General features: G+C 45.4%; 4 protein-coding genes and 1 non-coding gene across 6 annotated transcripts; 3 read left to right on the top strand and 2 right to left on the bottom strand.

Annotated features, from left to right (window-relative positions):
* The first annotated feature begins 311 nt into the window (after window positions 1-311).
* psmd4a (proteasome 26S subunit ubiquitin receptor, non-ATPase 4a) lies at window positions 312-4,358 on the top strand. Its single transcript, XM_076754328.1, has 10 exons — window positions 312-368; window positions 1,005-1,145; window positions 1,303-1,417; window positions 1,555-1,641; window positions 1,802-1,870; window positions 2,026-2,241; window positions 2,616-2,724; window positions 2,846-2,977; window positions 3,101-3,153; window positions 3,777-4,358. The coding sequence occupies exons 1-10, from the start codon at window positions 343-345 to the stop codon at window positions 3,945-3,947; spliced, it is 1,119 nt and encodes a 372-aa protein (XP_076610443.1). The 5' UTR covers window positions 312-342; the 3' UTR covers window positions 3,948-4,358.
* A 293-nt stretch (window positions 4,359-4,651) lies between these two features.
* znf687b (zinc finger protein 687b) lies at window positions 4,652-13,537 on the top strand. Of its 2 annotated transcripts, none has more exons than XM_076754329.1 (10): window positions 4,652-4,701; window positions 5,435-7,792; window positions 8,521-8,816; window positions 8,900-9,084; window positions 9,335-9,511; window positions 9,611-9,773; window positions 10,087-10,443; window positions 10,693-10,793; window positions 11,249-11,336; window positions 11,550-13,537. In XM_076754329.1, exons 2-10 carry the CDS (start codon window positions 5,449-5,451, stop codon window positions 12,156-12,158), a joined length of 4,320 nt encoding a protein of 1,439 aa, XP_076610444.1. In that variant the 5' UTR covers window positions 4,652-4,701; window positions 5,435-5,448; the 3' UTR covers window positions 12,159-13,537. The 2 variants fall into 2 exon arrangements, with proteins under 2 accessions (XP_076610444.1, XP_076610445.1); XM_076754330.1 differs by having other exon boundaries at window positions 8,554-8,816.
* On the top strand, window positions 9,833-9,968 carry LOC143335813 (small nucleolar RNA SNORA13). Its single transcript, XR_013078461.1, has one exon. It is a non-coding gene; the product is annotated as a small nucleolar RNA SNORA13 (small nucleolar RNA).
* A 612-nt stretch (window positions 13,538-14,149) lies between the features above and the next one.
* Window positions 14,150-16,420, bottom strand: aqp10b (aquaporin 10b). Its single transcript, XM_076754434.1, has 6 exons — window positions 16,109-16,420; window positions 15,413-15,539; window positions 15,202-15,339; window positions 14,804-14,922; window positions 14,456-14,673; window positions 14,150-14,360 (listed from the first exon to the last, which is right to left on the bottom strand). Exons 1-6 carry the CDS (start codon window positions 16,418-16,420, stop codon window positions 14,150-14,152), a joined length of 1,125 nt encoding a protein of 374 aa, XP_076610549.1.
* Window positions 16,421-18,042: 1,622 nt separating this feature from the next.
* hax1 (HCLS1 associated protein X-1) lies at window positions 18,043-20,659 on the bottom strand. Its single transcript, XM_076753768.1, has 7 exons — window positions 20,488-20,659; window positions 19,917-20,173; window positions 19,397-19,611; window positions 19,238-19,301; window positions 19,013-19,146; window positions 18,581-18,701; window positions 18,043-18,484 (listed from the first exon to the last, which is right to left on the bottom strand). Exons 1-7 carry the CDS (start codon window positions 20,550-20,552, stop codon window positions 18,411-18,413), a joined length of 930 nt encoding a protein of 309 aa, XP_076609883.1. The 5' UTR covers window positions 20,553-20,659; the 3' UTR covers window positions 18,043-18,410.
* Between the last annotated feature and the right edge of the window lie 814 nt (window positions 20,660-21,473).

Raw genomic sequence — 21,473 nt, forward strand, 5'->3', positions numbered from 1 at the left:
TTGCATTTATAAAATGAAGTACCTTCATTTGTTGGGTATTTAAATTACTGGATTTGCCTAAATAAATACATAAACATATCTGAGTTGACAGCTCCTATCTTCTTTATTTGTACTCGTCTTTAACAAGACAGTTTAAGGATGCATTTGAAAGTTCAGGTTGCAAAAAAGCTTGTTGGCAAACCTTGAGTTAAGAGTGTTTTTGTCAAACTATTCGGCTCTATTCTTTCGTCAGGGAATGACAGGTAACAGAACCCGACCAATCATATTTCGTTTTGTATAGTCTTTGTCCAATAGCCTGCGAGCTTGTAAGATTACGACAAAGAGCAACAAGAAGTTTCCAAAATGGTGCTTGAAAGTACTATGGTCTGGTAAGAACTCTACAAATGCCTTTTTTGTGTAGTTGTTGATCAGTTAGCGGACCACACGAAGACATGGTAAATAATTACAGGATTAGGTTGTTCATAGGTCAGAATTTAGAGGCAATCCCCCCGTTAATTTGGCTCATACTTGACCGTTAACTTGTAGCCGGCTAACGCAGTGTCGACCGGCTGAGTCATTGTAGCTCAATTTAGCTTAAATTTGCTGTCTTAATATGTTCTTTGCTTAACTGTAGCACATACGACCACATTCATTAATGTTAATCTTTACAATTTAGTCCTTTCTATCGAAATGATCAACTTGACAATCCCAAATATTTGATCGCTTTGACCAGCGACATTTATGGTGTCACAATTTGCTAATGTTAGCAAGCCGTGCTAATGCTGTTTTTATACTTTGACGGCAGCTCTTAAACACATTTTAAGTACTTCCCCGGTGAAGAAAGTAGACTTTTTTCCCACAGGGAGTCGATGGTGAAGAGGGACTGAGACGTCTTACTAACATAAACTAGCGACGAGGCCTAACAAGGTCTTGGTTGATATGGGAACATGTAAGCTGCTAATGTTAGCCGGTTAGTTAGCTAAGTAATGTATAAAAGCCACGTCAAAGTGTTATTCTGCCCACAGTGTGGACAACAGTGAATATATGAGAAATGGCGACTTTCTACCAACGAGGCTACAGGCTCAACAAGATGCTGTCAACATTGTGTGCCACTCCAAAACACGAAGCAATCCAGAAAACAATGTGGGCCTCATTACCATGGCAAAGTAAGTTATTCTCGTTTTATTTAACAAAGATAAGCAGAAGTTGTAATAATCCTTTTAACACTTCAACAACGCTTCATAGCACAAGCGGTTTGTGGTTTTGTTGTACGTGGTTGTAGGTGATGGGTAACCGTGGGTGCTTGTCTTTGTTTTCATGCAGTAATTGTGAGGTCCTTACCACACTGACACCAGATTCTGGACGCATCCTGTCCAAACTCCATGCTGTCCAGCCCAAAGGAAAGATCTCTTTCTGCACGGGCATCAGAGTGGCTCATGTGTGTAACTTGAATTTTTATAGTTTAAATAATTTGTTTCAAACGTAAAAGAAGGGATCCATCTAGTAATTACTTAATTGGTAAATAAGAGGTTTTGCTTTGAGCAGCCATATTTATGTTCTGTGTTTCCTTCGTAGCTGGCCTTAAAACACAGACAAGGAAAAAACCACAAGATGAGGATCATTGCATTTGTTGGGAGTCCTGTGGAGGATAATGAAAAAGATGTGAGTATGAGGCCTTGCATTACATTTTGTGCCAGTCTCAGAGAGAGAAATGTTTTTCTACCCATACATCATAGGTTTAACACACTCCCCTGCTGTCAGTGTATGCCTGCACTTTTTCTTGATCTCTTCCTGTTTCTGTCCCAACCTGCTGATCCCGCAGCTTGTCAAGATGGCAAAGCGCTTGAAAAAAGAGAAAGTGAATGTGGATGTCATCAACTTTGGAGAAGAGGTGAGAAATCCTTTGTTTATATTCCATCATACTGCTGTAAGACAGAGTAAAAGTGTAGCATTTTATTTTCTTGATCTCCTACATCTGACACTTACTCCCATTTATGAATTGAGTTTTCAGTTGTTCTTGCCATCTCTTTCCAACTGTTTATTCAGGAGGTGAACACAGAGAAGCTGACTGCTTTTATAAACACTTTAAATGGGAAGGAGGGGACGGGATCCCACTTGGTCACAGTCCCTCCAGGGCCCAGTCTGGCCGATGCACTGCTCTCCTCTCCCATCCTGGCCGGTGAAGGAGGCTCGATGATGGGTCTTGGTGCCAGCGACTTTGAGTTTGGTGTGGATCCCAGTGCTGATCCAGAGCTTGCCCTGGTAAGCAAAAAAGAGTGTCTCCAATTCCAACAAAATAGGCCAAGAATGCAAAAACCTTAAGATGGACTTGTTCATTTGTTTAGATGAAAATGAATTATTGACTGGAAGATACCTGCCTGATGTTGCAGTGGATGTTGGCATTGTACTTTGGATTAACCATTTTCCTGAATGAGAATTTGAGAAATATTCCTGACATTGTCATTTATGTCTTTGCATTTGTCCCTTTTATCAGACCACTTCAGAATATAACACCCGTACTCCCACATTTTGGTGCTCAGTGGCTTTGTCAGAATAAAGGACTGTAACATTTTAGAGTTACAGGTGGTACCCTTTGCCTTTATTTCTCACTGTGCTGTCTCTGTGCATTCCTTCAGGCCCTGCGTGTATCAATGGAGGAGCAGCGACAGCGGCAGGAGGAAGAGGCCCGCAGAGCTGCTGCTGCTTCTGCGGCCGAGGCAGGCATGCCCACACCCAGCGCAGACGGTAATTGGAGGATTGACAACCAGTTGCTTTCATTTATGAGATGGCACTTATTACAATTGTTAGGATTCAATAGAATGATACTTACTGGTCCATGACTTTGTTTTGATTGATTTTGCCACAGAGTCAGAGGAGGCCTTATTGAAGATGTCAGTATCTCAGCCTGAAAGTGGTGCGGCAGTGCTTCCTGACTTCAGCAGCATGACAGAGGAGGAGCAGATAGCCTACGCCATGCAGATGTCTCTTGCTGGAGGAGGTGAGTAACATTTGATTATTGCACAAATTCATGCTCTTGCTATCGCTGTCTCTGATGGTCACTCTCATCTTTGCCGGTATGTCTTTTAAGATACTAACTTCTTTTCACTTGCTCTGTGAACAGAGTATGGAGAAATGGACACAGGAGCCCCGATGGACACTGCAGAATCAGCCAAGGTGAGTCTTTAAATGAAACTGTAAAGCAATTGTTAAGCAGGCTCAGCTGCCCCCCTTGTATTTCATAGTTACAACAGGGAAGAGTTTGTTTTGTTTTTTTGGCTGGCAGACGGGGCATTTCCAAGGCCTAAATAGACATGAAATTCTGCTGCTTCAATCATCATTTCAAGCAAATGAGGAACTGCATTAGAAAATTTCTGTTTTTTTTGTTTGATTAAAAGAAAAAAGTCAAAGGTACAGCTGTGTATTTAAAAATGCATATAACTCCTAAGGTGGATTTGGTATAAACATCACTGGTATGTGCTGCTAAAGCTCAGTGGAAACTAAAGATTATGCATAGTTAAAACCCAAAATGACATTTGTTCCCAGTCTTTAATGAGGAAAATCGAGGATGCCATGATAAGAAAACTCACAGTGGGGAAAAATACTTCTGGAATCAGTGTCTCCTTCTACTGAACAACACCTTACATACAGGATGAACAGGCAGACTGTGGTTGTCACACATGATGCACATCACACAGCTTCACATGAGGCAGAAATCATGGACCGACTGGATCTTATAACCACTTAAACAAAGACCTAACAGATCCTAATTGATTGCATTCTGTATTGTAATTGAATAGGAGGAAGATGACTACGATGTGATGCAAGACCCAGAGTTCCTTCAGAGCGTTTTGGAGAACCTGCCGGGTGTCGACCCAAACAACGAGGCCATCCGCAACGCCATGGGCTCCCTGGCCTCCCAGACAGGAAACAAGCCAGATGGCAAAAAGGATGAAGAGAAGAAGAAATGAGGAACAAAGAGACTTCAGATATTTACCAGAAAAAAGAACAATTGCAGACTAATGCAGGTTTACTTTAATATATGAAAAGATTGCTGATGCATCGTCTGACTGACAGCCCAGCATGAGACGGCACTCTGACATTTAATACCATTGTTTTGTCAGACACTCAAAAGCACCAATAGAATAACAATTTAGCGTAAAATTTGACAGCCCAGTCATATAAATTGGTATCTCCAAAATGTAAAAAGACCTAGTCAAATTGCCATGTGCTCTCTTTACTCTGCATTTTCTCTTCGTGGTATAATTACTCATAATTGACCTATACAAGAGAGACGAATTTGTGATGACAGGATCTTAAAATAAACAGCCACACTCCTGTCATGTCTTTGTGTTTTTTGCAATAAAAGCTGTGTGTAAATACGTTGCCTTTCGGTGTATTTGTTGCCCTCATTACCTCATTGTTGAAGGTGCCCAATAGATAGGGAAGACAAAAACGTGATGATGGCAAACCGTCAGCTTTTACGCAAAGAGCTCTGTCCCAACTTTAAATGGCTTTGCTTGTCGTTTAAAAATAGTCTGCAAAGGACATTTATTAATGTTTAATGTCATACTCCGTAGAAATAAATATACGTGTCGTTTGCACCATCCTCAATGCATTTTTCCAGCGCTATCACAGCCTGATAGGATGTCTCCGGTCATGTGACGGGAAGCGCAGCATTTTCAGCTGAAAACGAGCTTGGATAGTCGGGAATCGCATATCCAGGTAAACAATCAAAATACATGAAATATTAAACGAAAATCCCCATCCCAACCATCATCTTCTGTGACATCGTCGACCCTACGATCACCGGGTTGTTATCGCTGTCAAATCATACCTCAGCAAACCGCTCCAGTTTCTTTTTAATGGCGAACGCTAGCTAGTTAGCTAAATGACCCCTCTCTGTCTTGGCTGGAGCTCAGCGGCCAGCTAGCCAGCCCCGGTCGGGAAAGAATATCGCTAGCTCAGAATAACCGAGGTCGCTGCCCCGGTTGAACAGTTTCTCAAATGGTCACTGCTGCAAAGCTTAGCATGCACTAAAAGCATTATTGAAGCAGTGTTTCCCATTCATAGCAAATTAGTGCAGTACCTGTTACCAGAGGAGGGTTTGGCTGCAGAAGCGCCGTCGCTAGCGCGCTAGCTGGCTAATAGAAATGCTAGTGCAGGATCCTTGTTGCAATGCTAGCTTCCCTGATAACAAGCTAACCTGCTGTAGCTTGTCAGTTTGTGTCAAATGAAGGAGGATGCAAGCATGTTTTGCACGGGATTTACCTCGAAAATATGAGCATTTTAACGACCATTAGCAATTTTAATATTCTGCATGTCGAGGTTTTTGCAGCAGGTATTATGCTAGCAAGGCAGAGGCAAGGTTGATGGATAACAACACAGGTGACTTATTTTCATGTCAGTGTATTCTGCTTCTCTCTCCGATCATGTCTGTGAATCTGTGTTTTTACAGGAGTTAATCCCGGTATGGGGGACATGAAGACCCCAGATTTTGATGACCTGTTGGCAGCATTTGACATTCCTGACATAGATGCCAAAGAGGCCATCCAGTCTGCCCCAGATGAGGCCGAGGGACCCCATGGAGCTGCGGGCGCACCTCTGGGAAAGTCGGATAGCGTGGTGGGTGTTGGATCATCCTTAAGACCGCCGAGCCCCACAGACCCCCAGGCGGACACCTCAATTGTTAGTGTGATTGTGAAGAATAAAGTACGCCTCGAGACCGTAGATGGAGGGGATGGAGAGACAGACCAGGACCCTATCGATGTGATCGCAGGGGTCGATGTGGGTCCCAGACTAGGTGCATGTGCCCCTGGAATGGCTGAATCTGAGGCTCTCAATCACAACGGTTTTGGGGCGTCTGGTGTCTCCACGCCTCTTCCGCTTAGTCAGACCCAGTCTAACGGAGCGCCATGGTCTATGAACACCCCTAAAGTGTCTTCAGAAGCAGCAGGTGCTGGTGCAGCCAAGTCCCACAAGCAGAGCGGGAACATATTCAACAGACTTAAGCCGCTTGTGGCGCAGGGATCTGGAGATCCGGTGGGTCGGGCCAGGAAGATGCAGCTTCTGCAGCAGCAACACCAGCAGCAGCAGGATACAGGCCAAGAGAGGGCAGATGGGGTCAAAGCATCATTACCTTCATCTTCGTCTCTATCAGCTGGGTCGTCTCCTCTGGCTGCAGGTGGGCCTGTCGGACTAGCCTCGCCTTTCTTTCCACCTTCCAAGCCTCTGCTTCCCACTCCACCTTCTGCCCTCTCGTCACACCCGCTGCACTCATCTCAGCCTTTTAACGGAGCTCCGAAAGGCGGCCCTGCTGGATTTCAGCACCAGCAGCTGGAGGAGGATGATTCTGACCCTGATTTGGGGAGTCCACTGGTGATCCAAGAGAACCCAGACTCCCCGACTTGCACTCAGCTGAGCCGACGTTACAAGTCTGACTCTGTTTCAACTCAGCCCACGTCCTCTACTGCATCCCACCCCAAACCAGGGGACACTCCTTCCGGGGCACCTCTGACTTCATCAACACCCCAGTCTGGCTCTACAGAGAGTCCCCAGCTGGAGGATAGGCATCCAGAACATGTCATAGAGGAGAGAGACTCGCCAGAGAGTCCTGAACCAGAGATGCCAAAATCAACTGCTCAAGTCGCAGGTAAGAGGTGCTCCAGCCCTGCAGTGGCCTCCACTCCACCTCCTCCTGAACTGCGGGAGCCCAAAGAGGAGGAGGAAGAGATGGAAGTGGGGAATGGGATTGAGAGGGTCGCTGACGGTAAAGCTGACAAAGGAGAAAATGTGAGAACCAGTGAGGAGAAGATGGAGGTAGATGATGGCAAGCCTAAACCTCTGTCCACTGACGGAGGAGAGGCAGCCGTTGCTCCAGCACCCACTGCTTCTGCAGCTCCATCCAGACCCCTCAAAGTCAGAATAAAAACAATTAAAACCTCCACGGGTGGAATCACCAGAACTGTGACAAGGGTAGCGCCTAAAGGTGGCGCTGCGGGGAAAGGTTTGGACCCTAAAGCTCAAACTGGGGAACGGAAGGTGTTAGGAAACAAGGCCCAAAAACTTGAAACTTCCCCCGGTCACATAACAACAACGTCCCAGAAAGTAAGCGCTCTCAATGCTCTGCCCGTGTCTACACTTGCAGCCAGCAGCGTCATGCTAGCTGCCGCCACAAAGGTCCAGAACAAAATGGCAGCATCGGACAAGGCCAAGGTTTCTGCCACCGCCGTTAGCATCACAAAGTCTGCTGCCCTGCCCGCAACCCCCGCCGTGGCCTCCTCTCCCAAGTTCTCAGTTGCTGCAGGTGGGATCAGTGTCCGCACAACCACTAATAAGACAGCTAATGGAGGTAGCAGCACCATCATAGGCGGCGCCATCCAGCCAAACAAACCCGCCTCCATTGTCAACAGTACAGGTGCCGTCATCTCCCGCAGTCAGTCGAGCCTGGTGGAGGCTTTTAACAAAATCCTGAACAGTAAGAACCTTTTGCCGAGCTACAAGCCCGACCTCTCAGCACCTCCGCCACCTGAGTGGGGTCTCCCGCTCCCGGCCACTGGGTACCGCTGCCTGGAGTGCGGGGACGCTTTCGCCCTGGAGCGCAGCCTGGCCCGACACTACGACCGACGATCGCTCCGCATCGAGGTGACCTGCAACCATTGTGCTAAGAGGCTGGCCTTCTTTAATAAGTGCAGCCTGCTGCTGCATGCCAGGGAGCATAAGGAGCGTGGGCTGGTCATGCAGTGCTCGCACCTGGTCATGAGGCCGGTCACTGTAGAGCAGATGATTGGACAGCAGGACATAACACCCATTGGTGGTAAGTAAGGCTGCAGCGAGCAGTTGTTTGAATTATCGTTTACTTTCTTGATTAATCAATTAAAAAAGTCTTAAAAGAAATGCTCATCTGACCTCCAAAAGTCCAAAGATATTCAGTTTACAATTATATTAAACAGAGAAATGGAGGAACAATTGATTATCAAAATTACTGATGGTTAATTTTTGTCCATCGACGAATGAAGTGTTGCTGCCGTGGTACATAAGTTCTGCATAAAGTGTGTTTGATGTTCTTCGATTCAACATTCAGTTATGTTTACATCATATCAGGGCTGCAATTTGTCATGTAATATGTTTAAGAGATGTCAGAAAAGTGAAAAATATGCATCAGAATTTCTCAGTCTTCACATCGCTTGTTCTGGCTGACCAACAGTCCAAAACCCAAAGATATTTAATTTTTACTTTCATAGAAGACTTAAAAAAGCAAGAAAATATTCAGAAATGAGGAGCTGAAATCAAAACATTTTCGGCATATTTGTTTAAAAAAATTAGATTTGATTATCAAAATTGTCGCCTTTGATTGAAGTTGTTTTCAGCCACATGTTTTTATTTCCATTAGTGTAAAGAATCATGAAAGAACCACAAAAATACATCAGTCAGAATATTTCATGTATAAAAAAAAAACAAAAAAAAAACACAAGAGTCATTTGTGATTGATCGCCATTGACCATTTCCATTCGTCTCTTCTGGTTTCCACCCATGGCTGACCAGGCCTGCTCTCCTCTACGTCCTCCTCTCCACCAGTCTCCTCGCCTTCTACCACGACCGGGGGCTCCGCCGTCTCTGCCAACTCCAGCCCGATGAAGGATGCTTCAGCTCCGGCGGCAGCGCAGCCTCGACCGGTCCGCCGCGCTCCGCAGGGCCCACAAGCGCTGATGCCCCTGCCATGCAAGAAGGCAGAGGTGCTGCAGTACAACAACTTCAAATGTCCAGAGTGCCAATCGCAATTCTCCGGCAAGGCTGAGCTGGTCACCCACTTCCAGCAGATCAGAGCTGCTCCCAACTCGGTGAGTCTTTGTTTCCTGCTGCTGTTACAAAACGCTGGTGGTCACCGATTGTTGTGTTTGATTTTCCTTTTCTCCTGTTTCAGACGTGTACGCAGTGCTCGCCTCCCATGATGCTGCCTAACTCGTGTGCCGTGTCCGCCCACCAGAGGATCCATAAACACAGAGCGCCTCACGTCTGTCCCGAGTGTGGCGGCATCGCCCGGCAGGCCAGCTTCCAGACCCACCTGGAGGAGGCCTGTCTGCACTTTGCCAGGCGCATTGGATACAGGTGTGGAGACGCTTCCCGAAGCCATCGTTAAGACCTCTCATCACATCACATGAATGCTGACAACTGGCTAAATGATTGTATAATATAGCTTCAACTGATGCCTAGGCCTTGATTTGATACCTTAACAAGAAAGAGTACCAACGTTTTATTTTTCATAGGTATTGTTTTTAGCACCTGGAAAAATGCTAATGCTAATGTAAATGAAATGTGTACTCGAGCTTAACTCACTTTGTATCACCTTCTCGTCCAGGTGCTCGAGCTGCCAGGTCGTTTTCGGAGGTTTGAACTCCATCAAGTCCCACATTCAGACTGCTCACTGCGAGGTCTTCCACAAGTGCCCCAGCTGTCCCATGGCCTTCAAGTCTTCCCCCAGCGCCCAGAGCCACATCAGCACCCAGCACCCGACGCTCACCGGAGGACAGGCCAAGTACGTGTCCCACAAAGTGTCTCCAGAGGATGTCTGAAAATAAGCTTTGCACTTTGGGAAAAAGACCCCAAAAATATGATGTTTTTCTCCTTGTTGCAGAATGATCTACAAGTGTGTGATGTGTGACACGGTCTTTACCCAGAAGCCCTTGCTGTACATGCACTTCGACACTCATTTAGCCAAGCAAAAAGTGCATGTGTTCAAGTGTCCTGACTGCACCAAGCTGTACGCCCAGAAAGGCTCGATGATGGAGCACATTAAGGTGAGTTTTCTGACGAGCAGCTGTTCAGATATTTTAGATATTAAGCTGACGTCGCCTTTTGCCTTTATGTGTTGCCCGTTCATTGCTTTCTACAGTGAATGTGGTGTCAACAAAGGCATACAGCAATTTCTTGGATCGGCCTTAGCAAGGTTCCCCCCCGGTGACCTTGTCCTAAGTTCTATACCAAGTACAGCAGTTAATTTAGTAACAGAAGTCAGTGTGTGTGAGTCAGATCATCTTGTAATTGTTGCTTTTTTAAGGTAAATGAATTAGTTTTAATGCTCTGTGTGCCTTTCTGTTCTCTCACCCTCAGACCGCCCACAGAGGACCATCAGCCAAACAGACAGAGTCTCAGTCCGAGGCCTCTAACTCTGCCTCAGCCCCGGCCAACGCATCCGGTCCCTCTGGCCTCAAGTCCAAATCCTCTGGAAAACCTGACAACTCCGACGGGGAGGACTGGGGGCGGGAACAGGAGGAGGAGGAAGAGGAGGAGGAAGACGACGACGATGACGACGCGGACGAGGACTACGAGGCTCCGGGGAGCCACTCCGCCGCCGCGGGGGGCAGCGCTCAACCCGCCGCCCAGACGGAGTGGACCTGCCCCCAGTGTCAGACCACCTTCACTGACAACGAAGACTATCTGAGTCACGTGAAGATGGAGCACGGCAAGGTGAGGCACGCCGCCTGTCATTTACTGAATACTGAACTGTTTAACCAACTGCTTAAGATTTAGGGATGGAAAATGACCTCAGATGGTGGGAAAAGGAAAAGAACCACTCATGTTTGGAATGAAGCTGTTGTTTATTTCCTGTCTGTGCTGAAGCTCATTTGACTGAATATCTTTATCTAATCTGTCTCTGTGTCTATGTGTGTGTGTGTGTGTGTGTGTGTGTGTGTGTGTGTGCTGCCCACTCCAAAGTTCCCTTGTCGTATTTGTGGAGGCACGTTCAGCACGTCTTCCAGCCTGAGACGTCACGAGCGTGTCATTCACGAGGGCAACAAGAGAGTCTTCCATTGCCAGTGAGTCTTAAATTCTCACCAGAGACACAAACACAGCTGTGATTTGAACTGTTTTTTCATTTTCAGTTTATTGCTAAAACCCAGAAGAGTTTCCATTGGTCGAGCCTTTATTAAGGCATGTTAACAGTGTCACCATTACATGATACTGTCTTTTATCTATGTTGGTCTGTTTTGTACACATCACATTATTGCATGTCAGATTTCCCTCCTCACTTGTTTCTTTAATCCATTTTTTCACCCTGTTAAAGGTTTTTCTGAGTTAAGGGTCAAAGGACAGAGGCTGTCAGAGACTGTACAGATTGTAAAACCCCTTGAGGCAAATTTTTGATATTGGTCTACATGAATAGAATTGACTTGACTCGGCCATAGGCTTTATTGATTAGGCCTAGAATATCTATAACCTGATGTAATCAGTGCTGGATGCGGTGATTTAACGCTGTGTTATTGTTTGTCAGATATTGCACAGAAGGCAAACGCACCTTTGGCAGTCGGTTCTTACTGGACAAGCATATTCGGCTCCATCACAGAACCACAGATGGACAGGTGAGTCTGTGGACGTAAACAGGCTCGTGCCTCAGTTTGAGTCTGCCGTTTGCTTTCTTTGGGTCATGCGAGTTGTATATTTGTTATTACTTCCATGTAATTTAGACACAGCAGTCATGTTCATCAAGATATGACTCACACTTGTACTTTTTGCTTGCCTTGTGTATCAATAGTGCAAACGTTTAGTCTCCCTCTCCCCGTTTGTGTGCTCAGGGTCCCCCCATGACCAGGAAGCGTGCAGCCACAGGCGGAGAAGGTCCGGGCAGCTCCTCAGAACAGGACGGTGAGGGCGGACCCCCTGGAGGGAGGGCAGGAGACGAGGAAGAAAACACCACAGAGGACGGCGAGGAGGGTGCGGGTCCTGCAAAGAGAACCAGGGCGTCCGTGGCGTCAACATCATCGGCGCCCAACGAGCTGGAGGAGGAAGACAACGTTTTCCGTTGCGTCCCGTGCGGCTTCTCCACCGAGGACGGGGCGGAGTTTCAGCGCCACATCCCCCAGCACCGGGCCGACACCGCCTCCTTCCAGTGCCTGCAGTGCGGCGTCTGCTTCGCGTCAGCCGGCTCCCTCAGCAGGCACCGCTTCATCACTCACCGCGTGCGGGACACCCAGAGCGACGCTGACCGCGGCACCCCGCGCGCTCACGGCTCTCCCGACGGCTCGCCCGCCGCCTCCCCTCAGGCGCTGGGCGAGGACGGAGAGGGGAACCTGAGCTGCAAGGTGTGCGGCCGGCGTTTCGACAAGGCCTCGGACCTCAACACCCACTTCAGGACCCACGGCATGGCCTTCCTCACCGCACACAAAACAGACAAGCCCCAGTAGAGGGGTGGGGGGGTGGGAGATGGGGGTCCTCTGAGACTGACAGCAACGAGGAGTTGAGGGTCATGACGGAGGAGAAGCTGTAGATTATGAATGTTGATCCTGAGATGAACAGCTGCTCCCTGTGCAGTTTTTTTTAGCCACCATTAACAGTTTTACTCTATCTGTGGCACCTCTTCTGTGCAATTATAATTGCATGTTTGATCATGTTACTGGTCACTTAACTAAACACACCTGTGATAGACTCTTGAGTGGAAAGGCTTTCAACAGCCCCCCCCGAGTGAAGCGTTTATATATCAGCCATGCTGTGTCTAACACATCTCTTCCTACCATTTCAGTCTCACTCTGCACTTACTGTAGCCACCTGCCTGTTTTATCATGTAACACACTTACATACACACACCTCCCACTGTACTCCTGACAGCTGTAGTGCCGATATTTTTGTACTTCATAGTTCATAGTATTCATACGCGTTTGCCTCAATTCCACGCTAACTTGTCCCGGCATCAGATCAGCTTTTCCAGCTCCTGAGGTTCGAAATAATCTGATCCCAAGCCTAGATCTCAAGACGTCTGAAGCATGAAGGGGAGTGTTTGGAGAATTTGACACTGATTTTTATGTTGCTATAATATTTATACGAAACACATTACTGCTGTCGGTATTTGTGCGAGTCGGTTGCGTCAGATCTTATTAGACATGGTGCGATTTACCTGCAACAGAGACATGAGGCGAGACTCTCTGGAAGCATTTCATTAGGAGACGAGGTTACCGGAGGTCCGTAACCTGTGTAGTGTGAATTATGTGTGATGTTGTTAATCGTTAAGCTAGAAGAAGAGGAGAGGTCAGGCTTCCTGCCAGTAGTATATGTGTATGAGTTTTGCCATGTAAATACATAGGCCTATAATTACACTAAAAGAAAGCGTTCTGGTTTTAGTAACTTGCTATGATAATGTGAATACGTATAGTATTTGTACTTGTACTGTTTCCCTTTTTTTCCAAACAATTTGAAGTTAAAAAGAAAAAAGAAATCCCCCCCAGAGGTAGCTATACATTGTAATTACAGAGCAGAGGGCGAGCGTGGGGGGTCGTGTTGTCTTAATGTGTATGAAAAACAAATGTTTATCTCTTTGAGACGGTTCTTTTTTTTCTACAGACTCAGTGCTTGCTGTATTCACATTTCTTTTGTATGTTTCAAAAACAGCCGTCATGGCCTATGAGTGGATTTTTTTTTTTTTTTGTTTGTATCTTTTATATGTCATGATATCATATTTATATAGTTCAATAGTGGAAATTTCATGTCATTTTCTTTTCCATGGTTGTGGTCTGCTTGCTGAAATGCCATACACTTTCGTGCTGTTTCGAAAATAAATGTGTAAAAGAGACGATTGAGTCGTGCAGCGGCTTCATTTGCAGAGCTGAGGGTCGCATCCAGAGCAGCGTTTGCGGCTTCTATCTGTTTTCGAGCTAAATGCTAACGCTCGCAATCACAATGCTAAGATGCTGATGTTCAATTTGCTAAATAGCACATACCATAAAGCACCACTGAGGCTGAACTGTCATTAGTTTTCCAGGTATTTGGTCATAAAGCAAAGCGATGGACAAATTAAAGGTTTGACCAGACAATGGTGCTAGACGAAAAGTCGGGATCACCAAAGTTATTCGGATTCATCCTGAGGGGTACGTGAGGGTTTGTACCAAATTCCATGACAATCCATCAAATAGTTGTTGAGACATTTCACTCGAATGTCAACCTCCTTGCGGCACCAGAAAAGCCAGCAGGTGACTGAAATCAGGATTCATGCTCGAGGGAACGTGAAAATTATTTTAGTCGTGCTTGCATGTGTAATTACGCCACAAAACACGTTTTCTGCATTAAGAATCAGTCTGTTTGTTCCAATAAAATCAGTCAGGTATTTACAAAGACAGCTTCAGTGGATATCACACCATAAATACATATATTTTATATTTATACAAGTTACGTTAATGTTACAATGCTACATGTGAGTGCCGGGTTTCTCACTGTCGGGCTCCACCCCCTCCAGCTCCAGCCCCGTCTTGCCCTCAGTGGCCTCCTGACATGAGGTCTGGAGCTCAAACGGGCTGGCAGGATGGTGGACTTCAATCATCAGCTTGTAGATGAGTGTTCCCAGCAGCGCCCCCACACAGGGCCCCACAATGGGCACCCACCACCAACCACCTCCAGCCCTGCAAAGACAGTAAATCACATCCAACCAGACCATTAAATTCATCCATGTGGGGCAACAAAGTGCAAACTACATGGTTTAAATACAGAAACTAACCTGAAAACATTGACTCCCCAGCCAGCGATGTAGGTGAACAGTCGAGGTCCTATGTCTCTGGCCGGGTTGATGGCGTAGCCGCTGTTGGAGCCCATCGAGATGCCAATAACCAGCACTGCTAATCCCACCAGCATGGGCTGAAGACCATCAGGGACAGAGACGTTCTGGTGGTCCCCAAGAGCCAGGACACAAACCAGCAATGCAGCTGTGCCAATCACCTGCGTAACATGGGAACTGTTACATACCGTATGAGCACATTCAATGAATTGAAAATATAAAGTATTCAGTCACTGGTTGTTATGTACCACAGTGAAAATGAAGGCAACATCTACTGTGACAGAATCTGACCTGGTCCACGACGCCTCCCCACAGACTGAGGTAGTCAGCTGGGTAGGTGGAGAATATTCCTGCTGTGGCAGTGGGACCTGACACCGTCAGCTCACCGCCGCCGTATGCCCGGATGGCGTCTGCAAACATCGCATCATACATGCAAATACATGCATACCATTACCAGACTTTCATTCATACTAAACAGTAAAGAATAAGTGATGCTCTATAGTCTACAGCCCTACGGCCAGAAATAACAACTGAAGAATCAAATGTGTAGTCATCCACACCTGAAAATAGTCCCAAACAAATCTACTATTTACTCTGATTCAGGTAGTATTTATTTAACACTCCGGTGCCCAGCTGTTTCTGGAGTTGCTTTAGCCTTTTTAGAGAAACTATACACAAATATAACTCACCATAGTACTGCAGACCGACGGTGGCTGCAGCCAGAAAGGCTCCAAGCACTTGGAAGAAGACGTAGAAAGGTAGCTTTAACCAGCGATGTCTGCCCAAAATGCACAAACTCAGAGACACGGCCGGGTTCAGATGGGCACCTTATGGAAGACAATAAATCAAGAGTTCAGATGCGGAATGAAACATCATAATACAGTTCATACAGCTGCTCACCTGAGACTCCACGAGACACAAACACGCCAAATGTCACTCCCAGAGCAAAACCCAGATTGATTGACAGGTACTGGCCCTTCTTCTCTTCAGTTGTGGTCACTTGGGCAACAGAGCCGCATCCAAACAGCTGCAATTACATGAGATGAAGAGCTGAATTAGACAGATGGAACAGAGCAGTGAAACAAAAGTCTGAAAAGAATCTGTATGGATTTATAATTCCAGATGTGATGAGGCTCATGTTCTGGCACAGATAAGCGAGCACGCAGCGATGCCTTCGTATAATCTCTGTTTTTTATGAACGTCATTTCGAGGGGACCTGCTTTATGATTTGTTATAAATGTTCATTGCCCCACACATTGCTCCCTCTTCACCCTCCCCTGTCATCTCACCCATCCTCCCCCTTGTTGGCACTCTCCCTTCCTTTCTGTCAGTGTCTCTCAGGCCAAAGTCCTTCGGTTATCCATTGTGTGGATTCACAAGCTGCTTCGAATCAGGAGAGTAAGCATGCAGCTGTTTTCGGAAACAACATTAAATGCTTGATGTTTGAGTCTACTGATCAACATATTTAAAAAGGTGAATCCTTTGCTGTGCTTTCACAAACTTCTGCATTAGAAAAAGACACGTTTAATCTCTCCTACCTACGCCAAAGTGCCTCATGCAACTAACTGAAGTTTAAATCCATGGAAGAATACTCACAATCAGGACGTAGACGCCGAGGCATTCAGCCAAACACTCCCTGACCAGCTGGTTTCTGATCTGACATTTCCTCAGCAGCCTCTCCATCCCAGCGCTTTCCTCTGCACCGTCCGGCCACAGGTGAGCTTTCAGAGGCGGGACGCCGTCATCAGGCTGGTCTGACCCACACAGCACTGCACTGTCTGTCTTACTGAGCAGAGTTTGCCCTTTCATGCTGGAGCTGTAGGCTACGTCACACACTTTATGGCATGGCTGAGGTGGACGTGGTGTGTGTGCATGCAGGAGAGGAGAGTAGTTCACTGTGTAGGACATCCTGGACCCTAAATCTCAGCTGACATGATCAAAAGCTGCAGAGAAGCAGCCTGACACTGGCTCACTTGGTTGGTTTGCTGCGATTTCACCTGATTGGAATTGGCCTTGATTGGTCCCCTCGTTTGATTGGTTGTTACATTTCTTTCTCTTCTGTGAATGCAAGCAGGGTGTGTGTGTCCACAAAATAAAACAAAAATACACATCTTTCTTCTTTCACAACACTGTACAGTATTTCAGTTTATGTAACAACTTGTTTTTGGGACCATAATGCATCTGTGTAAACCACAATAGCACAATAAAGCTGATAAGAGATAGAAATCTCTTTGGATGGCACCATGTGCTCGAACGTTTATCACTGTGTAATCTGGAATACGAGCCGTTACTCCTCATACGGTCATGACAGAGACGGATAAGTGGCAGGGGTTACACTGTCATGCACTTTTCTTATTAGAAAAAGATGACTTTTTTTTTTTTTAAAATTTCTGATCAGCATAAATCAGCAAAAGTTCTCACAAAGAAATATACAAACATTAGTGGCTGTAATCTACTATGCAGAGAAGATTGTGACCTGAATCCAGGTGTTTGGCCCTTTTGGGCGCTTTGTTTTCTGCCAACATTAAATAGACAGGGGAGAAAATTACATGCAGCTTTGTTTGTTCCATCCACTGTCAGGTCTCTGTTATACATAATGATATCTAGACAGTGCACAGATTATTGCGGGACAAAGACCTGAAAGGCCTCAGATCAGTGATAACATGATTATCTGTAAAGCTATGAGAAGGCGAGTTTAAACAGGAGGGAAGCTTCATCTTAACCCTTTAATACCTGCAAATATGAGACAGAAGAGTGAACGTGACGCTCTATAAATGCTGTTTTTCTCTGAAGTTGAGGGTACAATGCAATGAGAGCTTTTGATATTTCACACATCAAAGAAAACGTTGAATCTTTTAATTTTAGCTGAACATGAACGATCATTCTCTCTGAATCGAAGACACGATGGAGGTCACGCTGACACGTTCATGACACAGGGGCCATTTTTGAGGAGGCTCGAGAAAGTGGAGAAGATGAAGAGGGCTTAAGGTGGAACGAGATAAAGAAGATGGGGAGATGAGAAAAGGTGGGTTGCAGAGAGCTAAACCGGTAAGTACCTGTTAAGGCTTGATTCCAGTTTGGAGAGATCTAACTCAGCTTGGCAGAAAATGTGATGGCGTGCAAAGACATGACAAAAACAGAAAAGGCTGCATTTCCTGTCAGTGTTCGGACGGTGTGAACTGATGCTGTGTTTCACTTGTGGACAAAGTTGGACATTTCCTTCAGTACGACATTACAGGAGCACTTTCAGATTCATTTAAGTTGTTCAATGTCCTGTTTATTCAGTTCACAGCTGCTCCGTCCAAACCACTTTGTTTCAGCTCTCTGAAGCTCAAACTGACAAAAACCAGTTTGCTTACTGAGACCCTTACCCTAACCCTAACCCTATCTACAAAAATGAACAGAAATTAAACTGAACAATGTCTTCTTATTACTGATGACTTCAATCATTGTTTAAGTGCCATTTCTTATTCCAGAACTTAAAGTCTTCTTTAAAATGGTCAAAAACGACAGGCGAACTAACAGCTATGTAAATATATTAAGACTCTTTATTTGACATATCACATACTCACATCCATACAAGTTGCAGGACAATTCAAAAATAAACTATGTAACTGTGGACTGTTTAGTGCCTGATGTGTCTCTAATTGTCAGAATTACTAGTTTTCAGGATTGGCAGCTTCTAGTCTACAGATGTGTGGTCAATTGGAAAACCCAGTGTCACCTTAAACAGCCCAGAGACCCAAATCCAACACATTTATTTTGGCAATTGTGATTCATGCAAGTGTTCTGTCCGTATATGTATATCCTACAAAGTCATAGCTGCAGAGAAACACTCATAGACGAAAATGAACAAAAGCTACGATCAGCTGGTCCACAGAATATACCTCACTTTACATTACTTGAACCCTCCAAAGAACTTGGAGAATAATGTGTCATCATCCCGCATGTCCGAGAACGGACGGACACCATCTGAAATAAAATCAGAAACGCATTACAGCTATATATAATCACATTCATTCTTCTGACAGCTGGCAGTTTAAAAACAGCCACTGTGTATCGACTGACCTGGTCCGACAGGTCCAGTCTGCTGGTCTGGACCCTCCAGGCTTGCAGACCCTCCTGAGCGGGTCACTGTGGTCTCTTGTTTGCCTTGGCTGTCTCTAACTGTTCGCCTCTCTTCCACAGTCTGACAGAAAAAAAAAGAAATTCACAACCAAGTGGCAACAAAAAAAAAAAGATTTTGGTTCATGTTATAAATAGTTAATTTGTGCTCTGGTATTGTGTAACACGGAGTTATATAAGACCTTACAGTGCAAACAGTGTAAGTATTTTTAAGTTGTTTTCCTCTGCAAGCATCATGTCTCAGACCTGCCAGTATTTCTGTCATATTCCACCCACTGAGCTAAACTGGGCCACTCCAGCTGTCCGTGAAACGCTTAAAACCTGCTGTATTAATATATGATTCATAATGAAATGAAGATAAAGTGTTTCTCTCACCCCGTCAGGTCTCACCACCTTGGTGACAGTGACTGACTGGAAGAAGGATTGGGTCCGGGGTTGGTTCGGTGCCTGACCAGCAGGTGGCGTCAGAATCTGATCCAGGCCCTCAGAGGACACTGCAGAGTCCAGATCTGGAAAGGATGGGAATGGGATATCAGCTGGAACACGGGGTAAAGTCCTATACTTCATTTCTTTGGCTGAAAGATTAAAAACATCACCTACCTCTGTCCTCTCTGCGCTCCTCCTCCGGAGCTCTCTGTGGCCGGGTTTTCCAAATGTCATTAAACTATTAAGAAAACATAAGACGGCTGATATGCAACAATTCATGTTGCCACAGAAACAAAGTCTTGAAGGAAAAGTAGGAGCGAATCAATTACTTACCCTTGAAAAAGGGGTCCAGCCATGAAATGGCGACCTGGGAAACTCATCAGAGGGGTAGCCATCGTTTCTGGGCTCTTCAGTCGGCCCTGCATGGGGTCCTCGTGGGTCAATGTCTTGGGATTTGAGCATGAAGTCTCTCAGGGGGTTTCCACTGGATCCTCTTTCAGTCCTCTCCTTTCTATCCTGAGGAGGTGGCAGCATGGCTCTGGGAACACCTGGAAGAGAAGGAGGATACAGACTGAATGAAACAGGCGACTGCTCTCTATAGACTTACGTGTGTGAACCAGATTGTGCAGACCCTGATTTAATTGAACATTTCTTTAGGTACATCCAGATCTAAAGCACAATATAAACTGACATGATGAGGGCTGTCAGGCAGGTGTGTCCTGTGTAATTCCATGATCCTGTCATGAAGAGGGTTCCTGTGTTAAATGTGGTTTTAAAGCCAATAATGCCAAATTAATTATTTCTAAAGCTAGAGGAGCAGCGACGTACTACGATCATAGTTCAGGTTTCATACCAGTGTGTCCAGAATCTGCCTGTCCTTCCCAGTGGCCCAGCTGGGAGAATATCTCCTCCATCTCCCGGAGGACGTGGCCGAACAGCGGAGGCTCCTGGATCCTCATCCCGTCGGGGCCAAAGCTGAAGCCAAACCTCCAGGCACTGTCAAAGGGGTCCTGCTGGTCCCCCCGGTATCCATCGTAGTAGAATCCATCTTCTTCGTCCTCATCGTCGTCGTCATCATCGTCATGAGTCATGGCATCGAAGAAGGGGTCCCTGAGACATTAAAGTGGGTAAAATGGATGAGTATCACCAATGTACACTGACTAAATCTTGTTCAGGGTTAGCGAGAATTACATCGAATGTAAAGTCAGTTACGTACATTAATAGACCCTAAAGAAGTCAATCGTGTTAACGCTGAGATCACTCTTAGCCTAAATAAACCATCAACCAGCTACTCGAGGGACCCCTGTGGTCATCCTGGCAGAGAAACTCTAATCTTGTAACTAAAGCTTTTCATTACCTAACTAAGTTAGCGAACTTCTGTTAGCTTAGCAACTGCCGACTTGACTTTGACTCCAGAAACTTACCTTCGGCCACGATAATGACCTCCAGGTACCCCGAAGAACCCGCGAAATAAGTCAAAAACGCTCATTTAATGACAGATTTAGGAGAAAACTAAATCATAACTAATAAATATACCCACAGCATACACTGATAACGCTACAGCTCCTGTTGTCAACAGTGCCGTAAAATGTTCCTGATACTTCAGAATGACGCAACCGTCGTAAAGACACAAATACCGTGAACAACTGAAAGAATGCGCAGCAGAAATAACAGCACACTCTGCCAGGATTTGACGTCTGAAACAAGGATGTTTGACACAAACGCTGAGAGGTTTAAGCATTTCAAACTTGCCCGTGTTATTACTTGTTGTCAATTATAGGACACAATTCAGTATATTGACTTGAGTTACTTCTGCTTTAGTTGTGTATTTCCATTGTGTGTTAACATTACTTACACAGCATTAGAAAGTGAATTTTGCGTTTTACTTAATTGCATTAATCTGACTTGATTGGTTTACTTTGTAAGATTTTACATACAAAACACGATCATATAAATATAGGCCAGTTATTGAAGCACCCAACAGTACATAAAGTTAACTAACATTGAAATGCTGCTGCATCTTAATGCAACAGTAATAATATATACAAAGGCCATTCTCAGACATACATTTTTTAATAATTTATCAATTCTAGAGAAATACAATAACCTGATAATACTTGTGAAATTTTACCTAGCAAAAAAAAAAAATCGACTACAGAACTTAAACATGTAACGGAGTGTGTCTACGAGGTACTAAGACCAAAGTGAAAGATCAGAATACTTCCTCCACTTTCTGTTTGTTTACGTTAAAGCGGACTGCTGTTTCGTAGCAACAACGCTCCATCGGTGCGAAACATTCCAAGATGCGGTCAGTCAAACCCGGGCTATTTTATGCCATAGCTAATTGTGAAATTAATGACTACATGGGTTAATTAGGCATTGTGAGTTCAAAAATAAATAAATAAATAAA

The sequence above is a fragment of the Chaetodon auriga genome, chromosome 17 (genome assembly GCF_051107435.1).
Source record: "Chaetodon auriga isolate fChaAug3 chromosome 17, fChaAug3.hap1, whole genome shotgun sequence".
NCBI lineage: Eukaryota > Metazoa > Chordata > Actinopteri > Chaetodontiformes > Chaetodontidae > Chaetodon > Chaetodon auriga.

What these genes read in the sequence shown, in the direction of transcription:
- psmd4a (XM_076754328.1), top strand. Translation starts at nt 343, where the DNA reads ATGGTGCTTGAAAGTACTATGGTCTG. An exon ending in CTTGAAAGTACTATGGTCTG is followed by an intron (nt 369 to 1,004) that starts GTAAGAACTCTA and finishes TTCTGCCCACAG; the next exon opens with TGTGGACAACAGTGAATATA. An exon ending in ACACTGCAGAATCAGCCAAG is followed by an intron (nt 3,154 to 3,776) that starts GTGAGTCTTTAA and finishes GTAATTGAATAG; the next exon opens with GAGGAAGATGACTACGATGT.
- znf687b (XM_076754329.1), top strand. Translation starts at nt 5,449, where the DNA reads ATGGGGGACATGAAGACCCCAGATTTTGATGACCTGTTGGCAGCATTT. An exon ending in GGACATAACACCCATTGGTG is followed by an intron (nt 7,793 to 8,520) that starts GTAAGTAAGGCT and finishes ATGGCTGACCAG; the next exon opens with GCCTGCTCTCCTCTACGTCC. An exon ending in CGATGATGGAGCACATTAAG is followed by an intron (nt 9,774 to 10,086) that starts GTGAGTTTTCTG and finishes TCTCACCCTCAG; the next exon opens with ACCGCCCACAGAGGACCATC.
- aqp10b (XM_076754434.1), bottom strand. Translation starts at nt 16,420, where the DNA reads ATGTCCTACACAGTGAACTACTCTCCTCTCCTGCATGCACACACACCA. An exon ending in CGTCGGTCTGCAGTACTATG is followed by an intron (nt 14,923 to 15,201) that starts GTGAGTTATATT and finishes CGATGTTTGCAG; the next exon opens with ACGCCATCCGGGCATACGGC. An exon ending in GGGGAGGCGTCGTGGACCAG is followed by an intron (nt 14,674 to 14,803) that starts GTCAGATTCTGT and finishes CATGTTACGCAG; the next exon opens with GTGATTGGCACAGCTGCATT.
- hax1 (XM_076753768.1), bottom strand. Translation starts at nt 20,552, where the DNA reads ATGAGCGTTTTTGACTTATTTCGCGGGTTCTTCGGGGTACCTGGAGGT. An exon ending in GGCAGATTCTGGACACACTG is followed by an intron (nt 19,612 to 19,916) that starts GTATGAAACCTG and finishes CTTCTCTTCCAG; the next exon opens with GTGTTCCCAGAGCCATGCTG. An exon ending in GACTGGACCTGTCGGACCAG is followed by an intron (nt 18,485 to 18,580) that starts GTCAGTCGATAC and finishes ATTTTATTTCAG; the next exon opens with ATGGTGTCCGTCCGTTCTCG.